The sequence below is a fragment of the Phocoena phocoena genome, chromosome 4 (genome assembly GCF_963924675.1).
Source record: "Phocoena phocoena chromosome 4, mPhoPho1.1, whole genome shotgun sequence".
Taxonomy (NCBI): domain Eukaryota; kingdom Metazoa; phylum Chordata; class Mammalia; order Artiodactyla; family Phocoenidae; genus Phocoena; species Phocoena phocoena.
Window position 1 is genome coordinate 144,383,230 of NC_089222.1, and position 10,053 is coordinate 144,393,282.

Below are 10,053 nucleotides of genomic sequence, written 5' to 3' on the forward strand. Positions count from 1 at the left end.
GCTTTTAATTAATGGAAAATACTGTCACTGCCAAATAGAGCTGGGGAGACGGCCACACGCCAGCCAGCGGGAAATCTCCATTTTCTTCTCTTTCCTTGTTCTTGTTTTTAAACCTTGCAGAACAAGTGTAAGACCAGGGAAGGAGCCAGAGTATCTCCTCTCTTCAATGAGACGGTGAAGACGCGCCCTGCAGACATGGTGCTGGGGGTCGTGGCTTGTTGTGTGTGCACCATGGACTTGAGGGAAATGCACTCTGGTTCTTTAAGTTCTATGTCAGAGTCCTGCCCGCAGTGGGTTTTACCCTCAATTCTTGATATCATACATAGAACGATGAGAATCGTTCCTCCCGTAAAATCATGAACTCTCCTACCTCCTCCAGCCATCTGGAGAGCTGTGGCCTGAACCCCCCTGTCCTGAGAGAAGGAGATCGAGGCTCCGGAACCTTAGATTCTGTGGGAAAGCGCATTCGACCTCCCCACCCGAGCGGAGCGTACTTTTTGTCGTGATGTTGCTGAACCTGTGTATCTCAGGCTCGTTTCTGCTGGGACCTAGTCCATCCGTCACGATGACAGCAGAGGCCCCCGGTTGTCTCTGTTCAGAATTTCCCATCTAGAAGTTATCCATGGCAGTCGCAGTGGGTTTTGATACAGTTTGGGTCCAAGTTAGAATTAACCTTTTTTTTAATATTCACTTTCCACAGTTTAGTAACATGGAAAATAATCATTTATTTTAAGATGAGAGATACATTGGCCCTGAACTGCTTGCTTATTACCAGAGTGTAGATTTCAGACCTTCTCCTGGAGACCTTAAAGATGGATTCCAAAATACGGTCCTTGTTTTTTAACCAGTCTTGAATCATTGCCAAGTCCCGCAAAGGTAACCAGGTTAGTCTGCTCTGCTTTTGCCGTGCAGGCCAGTGGGGGTAGAGCAACGATGCTTTGCTTCTTGTCCTGTCCTCAAACTGTTAGGACCAGTCTTCAGAGTATGTTTCATTTTGCAGTGGCCGAGCCTGGCTTGGCGCTTCTGACCTCATCGCTTGAACCTCACGTTCACTCATCAGTTGAAAGGCAGAGAAGAGGGGGGACAGTGTTCCGTCTGGAGGCCGCTGGACCCCCAGTGTGCACACGCCCTCTCGGGACCACCTGCCCGCGGCGGCGGGGCCCGTGTCTGTGAATCAATACCCGTGACCACGGGGCTGGGCTGTGCTCCACTCTGGCGCCAGAATCACCCGGAATCCCTGCCTTGGCCACCTGCCTGGTCTCAGGCCTCATTCACACACGTCTCCCCATGGGGCAGGGGTTGGCTCAGCCCCCAGCACCTGCCTGGGCCGGAAGGAGGGCAATTGTAAGTGAGCGGAGTGGGTCGTGTGCCAGCAGGGATGCGGTGAATGTGGTCCGTCCTGGCTTTCTGAGTGGGTGGGAGCCACGTGGCCCCCAGACTCACTTCTCAGATCCTCAGTTTCCATTCCATGCCAGGCTGCAGGGGGCTTTCCTTCGCATCACCTCGTGTGGTTCTTTGCGTCGGGACCCCCTGGAGAGCTGCTCCCGTGTCTACAGAGGGAGCACGTCAGTTGGTGGGCACTCGGGGGGAGGCGGCTCTGGGAGCCCAGGTCCACGGGGCCCTGGGCCGGGAAGCCTTGAACTTGGGCCTGTTGGTCAGGATGCACATCCACCCAGGAGACCCTTCCATGTTCTCCAGGTCGGCCCATGGGCGTCGGTCAGGCTGGGCCCCCGCAGAGCAGGGATCGGGCACCGCCCGCACAAGGGTGGCCTTGGAGCTGTGTGCGGAGCTGGTGTACCCTCGCGTGTGTTTGCTTCTGCAGCCGACAGTGTCATGAACTCCTGCCTGTTTTTACAGACAGCGCTGTGGTTTCAGAATCTAGTCACGCGCTTCCGGCCTCTGCCAGAAGGGGGCGACGAGGGCAGAGGTCCCTGCCCCCTCCCTGGTAGGTGACACACAGCAGCTGCCCTTCTAGGGGCTTTTTCTTTGGGGCATTAGTCTTTCCTGTCCGGTGACTGGAACCAGGCTTTGTAGTCTGTGCCGCACGGCACGGGGAGGAGGCCCGTGAACGTGTCCCGCTGCCATGTGGCCTGGGGCCCTAGTTCCTAAAACTGAGCTCTCCCGTAGCTGTCTTCCCGCGGACTCCCGCAGTTCATTCTTGGTTCTGACGTTTTCTGTTCTTAATGTGCAAAGACACCGATTAAGCAACGATGTCTTACAAACGACATTCCTGCCTTTAGTTAGAGGTTTGCGCTCCCGACGCGGTGTGTTCGGTCATTTGATGAGTAATCTTAGGTCTGACTTAGAGACTGTTTTACAACTTTGGAAAGTTCTTCCTAGAATTTTCTTTTTAACTTCTGGCAGAGTAAACAGGTGTGTTTAAAGCTTTCCACTGTCGGAGCTGAGCAGAGCCCTGTGCTCAGAGCGGGAGACCCTGTGTCCATCTCTGACCTTCAGGGAGGGGCCCCAAGCTCCAGGATTGCAGTGAAGGAAGCTCCCAGCCCCACATCAGCATGGGGCAGGTGCCCGGTCTTCTGCAGCAGGAAACCCGTTCTAGGAGGACATACCTTTGTGAGGCCACGGGCCACTCACCCTGGCCTGGGGCATCACTGCCCTGCAAGGGCCAGGACTGGGCAGACAGAGGGGAGGGCACGCCGCCCTAGGCCCCTGTGCTCGGGAAGCCCCCAGGCAGGCCTTACTCCTTGTGCGTCCGAGGACGCAGAGCTGGGCACCCTCCCTCGTGCTCTTCTGAGTCGGAGCCGGGTCAGTGGGTTTTGGACCACTAGTTGCTTTCTCACCGAGGACCCAGGTTCTGGCACAAGGAGGGTGGGTGTAGGGCATGGTGGGGGGTCGGGACAGAAAGGGGGAATCAGTAAGCCTGGCAGCAACCCCCCCAGTGTGCCCCAAAACTCCAGCCTTAGTGCATTCCTGCAAAATATCTGGGACTGTCATCTTGATGATGGGAGGTGTAGATGTTGATATATGGGGAAACGGAAGTGAAGTCTTAATTTACCCCATGCAGCCCCTGAAGGGTAAGAAGTATGTGGGTGGCGTTTTGAATGTTTTGAGATTTAGCTGCATACTTTCTGATTTAGAATTTTCGTTGGGATTTCCCCCAACAGTTGCAAAACTGGACCCCCTGGAGGACTGAGGCACTGACTCAGGCCAGTCGACGCCAACCCAGTCCTTCCCTAACTGAGCTCAGATTCTGAGGGCTTCTCGGGGGAAGCGATGCAGCCTTGGGACACAGCTCGATCCCGGCTGCAAGTTGGCGGGGGGCGGGGGTTCTCTGTTTCTGGCAGTGGTTTCACTAGCCCCGTGCTCTACCAGCCCCACCTGTGCGCGTGTCATGTGTTTTAAACGTAAAACTCGTTCCAGTGCTATAGAGGCCGTGTCTGTCTGTACTGGTCTTACTGACTTATAATTATCACAAATAAATATTTTCATGGTGATTGTGTTGAAGTGTGATTTCTTTTTTCCAGAGGAGCTCCCTTCTGTGAACTAGGACCTAAAGCTGTGTTAAACAGCCAACTAAGCAGTGGTTACTGCTGGGGACGGAGGGCAGCCGATTCCCTCGGGGAAGGACCTAACATCCGTCTTTCGGGAAAGGACCTGCACTGTCCTGCCCGCCATGGCCAGATGCCCTCACCTGCTCTGTTCTCTGCCCTGGGAGGGCTGGTTTGGATGCTCTGGGCAGGGGGCTCCAGGTGGGCTTCCCGCAGGATTGGGCTCCCTTTCCCGGCCCCTCCCTGCCCGGTTCTGAGGACCAGCTTCAGTCACTGACCAGCTGCTTCCGGCTTCCTTCACACCTGGGTGGTGACAGCGCTGGTCCTGTGAGCCCGGCAGGTACCTGCTCTCCCCAGGATCAGCCCACATCTCTGTAAATAAGTCCTCAGGTCGCCTCCGGGCAGCACCTGGCCCTGCTGGACAGGCAGGGAGGGGTGGGGGAGGACGCGGGATCCTGTCCCAAGTGCCTCTGACTCGACCTCTCAGATCCGCTTCTGCCAACCCCGTGCTGTTCTGCTCGCCAGCAAGGCCCTCCTGGCCCGGACTCCGCCTCCTGGTGACAGTCTCCTGTGGCTGCTGTGACACGTTCCCACTAGTCGAGGAGCTTAAAGCAACACAGATGTATTCTTTCACCGTCTGGAGGTCAGATGTCTGAAAATGGTGGGCAGAGCTGGCTCCTGCCGCAGGCTCCGGAGAGACTTCCCTGCCTGCCTTTTCCAGCTCACCCGTGTTCCTTGGCTCGTGGCCCCTCCTCCACCTTCAGTCTCTCTGACACTGACCCTCCTGCCTCCCTCTCACGGGGACCCTGTGATGACGCTGGGCCCACCCGGCTACGCCAAGACCATCTCCCCATCGTAAGACCCTTAGCTTAACCACATCTGCCAAGTCCCTTTTGCTGTACAAGGTAACATCCACAGGTTTCGGGCACTGGGACACGTGTTGTGTGGAACTTTCCAGGGGCCTCTGGGATCTCAGCCACACAGCGTCGTCCTATCTGTAACTCTGCCTAAGTTAGGACACTGAAGAGATTCCCCATGAGGTGCAGAGTTGGGCCGGCCCCCGCGGCGGTCTGAACCTGCACAAGGCTGTCCCAGGCCCCTTTCCTCCCTCTTCCATCCATCCCTTCCCCCACTGCTAAAGATTTATTCAGATATAATTCACATTCCACGCAGTTTGCCCACTTTGAGTGTAGAATTCAGGGTCTCGTTATAAAGGTAGCATCCTTGAAAAGGATGGTGTCCCAAAAATCAATGGTGTCCCCCAATAAGTCAGGGCCACCAGAACCTCAGAATGTGACCTTATTTGGAAATAGGATCTTTGCAGATGTACTAGTTGAGGTCACACTGCATTAGGGTGGACCTAAGTCTGGTAACTGATGTCCTGATGGGATGAGGAGGGATACAGACACCCAGAGGCAGACGCGCGATGCAGCCACAAGCCCAGGGACGCCTGGGGCCTGGCAAACCAAGAAAATAGGTTGCGTTGAAAGTAGGGTCCTTAAAGGGGAGGAGTGGGCCCTGAGGCCTGGGATAGGGACGTTTGGAAGGACACGTCTGAGGATCTTGAACCCCTAATTCCTCCAGATACCCAGCAGCTCACCACACTCGCCTTGGCTGAAAATCAGCTCCCGCACCTGGAGACCAAGCAACAGCCACACACCTGAGGCAGGTGCCTCACAGACCGACACTCTTCCCTTCCAGATGCACCTCTACCACCTCTGGAGCTCCAGGCCAGTCACCAGCCAGGTCTCAGCCAAGCGGAGAGGGAAGCATAGGCCTGAGCGGCCAGGAATGCCCTACATGCCCAGGAAGTGCAGGACTGGCTCCTGGGTGCCGGCGGCCACGGGGAGCGTCAGGTGGGCAGCGGTCTCGGGTGGGAGATGGTGCAGACCACGTGTAGCCCAGAGGCTGAGCTCTCAACGGCCTTGCAGGCTGATGGCGCTCGGCAGTACCTGCAGGGTTACCGCCTCTCCTGCCCACACCTGACCATTCTCTATACCAGAGCCAGAAATGTGCCAGTGTGTCTGAGGACATCTCGAGCTAATGCTCTAGAATCGGATTTGCTGAAAAAAATGTATTCGTGTATTTATGTATTTATTCATTTTTGGCCGCGCCATGCAGCTTGTGAAATCTTAATTCCCCAACGGGGATTGACCCTCGCGCTCGGCAGCGAAGGTCCGGAGTCCTAACCACTGGACCGCCAGGGAATTCCCTCAAATCTTGTATTTTAGAGACAGGATAGAGTCACAGCAACGGAGGTGTGTGGAGCTGCGGTTAGAACACAGGCTCCTGGAATCCTGGGTCTACAGCCCGCCTGCTGTGACCTGGGCATCCCCCACCCCTGCTCGGCCGCTCAGGGGGAGGGGTCTCAGGCCGCACGAGGCCCAGCGGGGGCTCCACCCTGGACAGCTCTCACCTCGTGACACCTCTCTACTGTGATTACAGCTTCAGATGAAGAAAAAACCCCAAAACAGAAAATTTGTGAACACTGAAAAAATACATACATTTAAAGATAACACAAGCCCTCCTTGAAAGTAATTTACTTAAGATCGTTGACTGGGAGAAAAAAATGAACACAATGAAAATGAGGAATAGAGACACCGGAGAGGTGCATCCCCCCCACCGAGTGGCACCGCGTGAGGTCCCAGACACAGGTTGGCAGTGGAGAGACCCACACCCACATGGGTGACGGGCTCTGTGCAAAATCGGGACTAGAAGTAGGTCAGCTCGTCGTGTCTGCCTTTGTGGGTCTGGTAGCTGGCCAAGGCCAAGGGCTTGTTCTCATGTGGGAGGCTTTCAAATACTCGAATGTGCACGAAGTTGTCATCATCCACTTGAACCTGGAAAGAGAGTCCAGTGAGGGGCGGGTGTGGCCTCTGACCCCCTGCTCCACTGGCCTCGGCTGGACTGGGAGAAAGGCCCTGGGTGCCAGGAGGCCATGTCCCTTCAGGTGACCAGCGACTGGGCTGAGGACATTCCCACCTTCCTCCATCGAGTGCAGGGGACGCCCTCGTTGCCCCAGCCAGCACCCGGCACCCACACTCACTCCATCAGAGCCCCGAGCCCCCGAAAGGCTCGGTCCTCCCCTCCAGGAGGCTGTGCACACACACACACACACACACACACACGCGCGCGCGTGCCCATCTTAGATGGCCAGCGACCCCTGAAGCTGGGGGCTGCCACTCGACCCTCTTAAGCACCCCTGCCCAGGCACCTAGGCGCCCCCAATTCAGGCCAGACCCTCCAAAGAGGCTGACATCCCACCTTGATGAAGAAGACCCTCCCGGCGACCACCTGGCTCTTGAACTCCACAGCCTTGAACATCGGGAACTTCTTCTCCTTCTCTTCCAGCTGGGCCCTCACCTGGGGGAGGAGAGAACGGAGAGACACGTGCACTTACTTGAATTAAGTGTCACGGCTGAATTCTGATGCCGGCCCTCTACAGACTTTCTATGACACGACTGTTCTTCACAACTGAGCAGACACATTAAATTGTCAGCTCTGATGATAAAGTATAGAAAACAGCTCTCTAATTCTGCCGAGTTTCAACAGTACTATTTCTCTGTATCATTTTCCCTTTCTTTTCCAGGCATGGAATAGTTTGATATTTTCATTGTCACAACAACGTATGTAAGTTCATACCCTGTTTTTCTCTTTTATTTAACACACAGTTCATTGCAAAGAGTATATATAGTTTTTTGATTACTCTTTTAAATTCTTTTTTTTAATTTTAAGTTTTGCTGCATCGGGTCTCAGTTGCCGAACGTGGGCTCTCCCTTGTGGCGTGCGGGCTCAGTAGTTGTGGCGCACAAGCTCAGTAGTTGTGGCATGTGGGCTTAGTTGCTCTGTGGCATGTGGGATCTTAGTTCCCTGACCAGGGCTCAAACCTGCGTCCCCTGCATTGGAAGCAGGATTCCTGACCACTGGACCACCAGGGAAGTTCCTAATTACACTTTTATTTGTTTATTTTTAAATAAATTATATTTATTTATTTATTAATTTATTTTTGGCTGCATTGGGTCTTCGTTGCTGCTTGCGGGCTTTCTCTAGTTGCAGCGAGTGGGGGCTAGTCTTCATTGCGGAGCACGGCCTCTAGGCACACGGGCTCAGTAGTTGTGGCGCACGGGCTCAGTAGCTGTGGCACACGGGCTCAGTAGTTGTGGCGCACGGGCTTAGTTGCTCTGCAGCATGTCGACCTTCCCAGACCAGGGATTGAACCTGTGTCCCCTGCATTGGCAGGAGGATTTTTAACCACTGCACCACCATGGAAGTCCCTAATTACTCTTTTAAAATCGAAAGCTAAAACAGTTAAAAACGTTAAACTAAATTTAATATTAAATTTAATCTTCCATCTTCTAGATGTGCCTTAATTCTCTTAAGAATTCCCAATTTCTTGTGTGACAGATAATGCAGGAGATAACACACTTTTGCAGGAAAAACGCTTTGCCGCATTTTTACATGAATTCTCTAGGATGCAGTGCCTTTGGGCGGAGGCTGTCCCTGATCCTTCGTGTCAGACAGTAATCACACTTTCCGATGAGTCCTGTTTTCCAGGGTCTTGGCCTTTTGGTAACCGAGCATTCTGATGGAGGAAGTGGGGAGCAGGTTGTTCTGTCTTGACTTTAAAACCTAATCTAGTTTCAAAGTGCTCCGGCTGCTCTCTGGATCACCGGCAGGCACGAGAGTGCGCTGACTCTGCACTGCCGTCACAGGACCAGTCCTAGAGGGTCGGAGGATTTCACTGAAGCCCGGAAGCATGCTGCTTTGGGAGCTGAGGGGGTCACCACCACGCATGCCAGCGAGTCCCTGTGGCAAAGGCCTTCAGGGAGGGGGGCTCCCTGTGGATAAGGTGGGCAGAAAGGACAGGAGGGAGGGTCAGGAAGTGAGAAGGCGGGCCGCCTTCTCTCCACGCAGCTGCCACGGCTCCCACGGCGGTGCGCGTGTCCCCAGGGGCTGGTGCCCACCTGCGTCTGAACACTCCCCCGTGGGGCCCTTCTTCCTGCCAGGTGCCTGCCAGGTCTGCAGGGAACTGACCCTGCAGACAGTTTACAAGACCAGGGGGGTGAGTGACACCCACAGACCCTCCTGGGAGTCTGAGATGGAATCGTCTCTCTCCCCGCTTCAGGGGGGCTTGCACAGAGCCCCCGCCCTGTGCAAGGACTGATTGGCCTGAGAAAACCCTAAAGGAGGTGGCGGAACAGAGCACGTGCAGGCGGTGAACGCCAGGCCAGGCCATGGCCGGAGGGACGTCAGGTCACTGACACCACTGCCCGCCGGCCAGGAGAAAGATGAGCTGGGCTGTAGCCAGGGGGTGTGCAGAAGGCCCCGGGTCACTTAGGAAGCTGCCAGCTCCCGGCCCTGAGGGGACCAGGTGGGGCAGAGGGCCAGGGAGGGCCCCAGGACAGGGCTGGAGGAGACGGGGACGGAGTGCAGCACCGCGACGTCCTTCTGACCCGGGCCGGTCTCTGGCCTCTGATCTTCTCACGGGCGGCCCAGACTGTCCCAAAAGCGTCAGTTCAAAGGGCCACCAGATGGTGCCCATGCCCCTCACAGAGACCACCCAGCACAAAGGCAGCCTCCTTGTTCCCAGGAGCAGTGAGAACGGTCCACTGACATATCACTCTCAAGGAGCTGACCCCAAATGAAGGGGCCCTTTGAGACAGTGACTCTTCCCTACCAAGTGAGCTGACACATTTAAAGTTCACATGACGAGCGGGGAATTCTCAGGCCCGGAAAACCACGAAGAGGCGGAAAGGGGTCTTGCTCGTCGAGAGGCGACTTTGCTGACACGCGAGGATAGGCAGGGCAGGCCCGGCTCCTCCCACCCTCACCTGATTCCTGGCTGCAGATGCCTTCCTCGGAACCCGGCCCGACAGCTGCCCAGGGTCCGAACCAGGCTCTGCCTCCGCGACCCAGGCTGGACTGCGTTTCGAAGCTGTTCATTTGGAGAGAACCTCAAACGTGCACGAAAGTGCTAGAATAACAGCCTAAGTCTAGGACGCCTGTGGACCCTGTCCCCGGACTCACTCAGGGTTACTTCACCCCTCCTACTGTACCGTTCGCTCTCTAAGTGCTTTTCCCCAACGGGCACGTCGCGGCCCTACCCCTGTGGACACCTCCGCTCGCGGGCGCGCTTCCCAGGCGGGGAGGGGCATCGGCCTGCGCCCAGCCCGGCCCACGGCGGGATGCGCTCGGGCGCACCGCCTCTGTCCCGGCGGCGATGCCTACGGACTGCCCGGGCACCCAGGACCGCATCCGCCCCCCGGGGCCCTGACCTGGTCGGCGATGGCCTGGGTGTCTGCCGTGGCCGGCTGCGTGGGGGTGGGCGCGCCGCACATCATCTCGGCGGCGGGCGGGGCGGGCGGGCGTGGACACCAGGCGGCGGTCACTCGGGAGCAGCGGACGCGCACGAGCACCGAACTCTGTCGGGAGCAGCGGACCGAAATCAAGCCGCCGGACCTGGCGCGGCGGTCACGTGACGCGCGGGCGGAACCACGGCGCGCGGCTGGGGGGAATCCGGGACCGGAAATGGGGTGCCGGGCGCCCG

The 10,053-nt window shown here is 56.5% G+C and overlaps 1 protein-coding gene across 1 annotated transcript; it reads right to left on the reverse strand.

Moving 5' to 3' along the window:
• Nucleotides 1–6,217: 6,217 nt before the first annotated feature.
• Nucleotides 6,218–9,847, reverse strand: CSTB (cystatin B). Its single transcript, XM_065876789.1, has 3 exons — nt 9,782–9,847; nt 6,771–6,869; nt 6,218–6,346 (listed from the first exon to the last, which is right to left on the reverse strand). Exons 1-3 carry the CDS (start codon nt 9,845–9,847, stop codon nt 6,218–6,220), a joined length of 294 nt encoding a protein of 97 aa, XP_065732861.1.
• Nucleotides 9,848–10,053: the final 206 nt, after the last annotated feature.

Bases quoted from the DNA above. Each gene is read 5' to 3' on its own strand.
- CSTB (XM_065876789.1), bottom strand. From the start codon at position 9,847: ATGATGTGCGGCGCGCCCACCCCCACGCAGCCGGCCACGGCAGACACC. The intron at 6,870-9,781 runs GTCAGGGCCCCG...CTCCTCCCCCAG, and splicing joins CCCAGGCCATCGCCGACCAG to GTGAGGGCCCAGCTGGAAGA. The intron at 6,347-6,770 runs GTGGGATGTCAG...CTCTCTTTCCAG, and splicing joins GGAGGGTCTTCTTCATCAAG to GTTCAAGTGGATGATGACAA.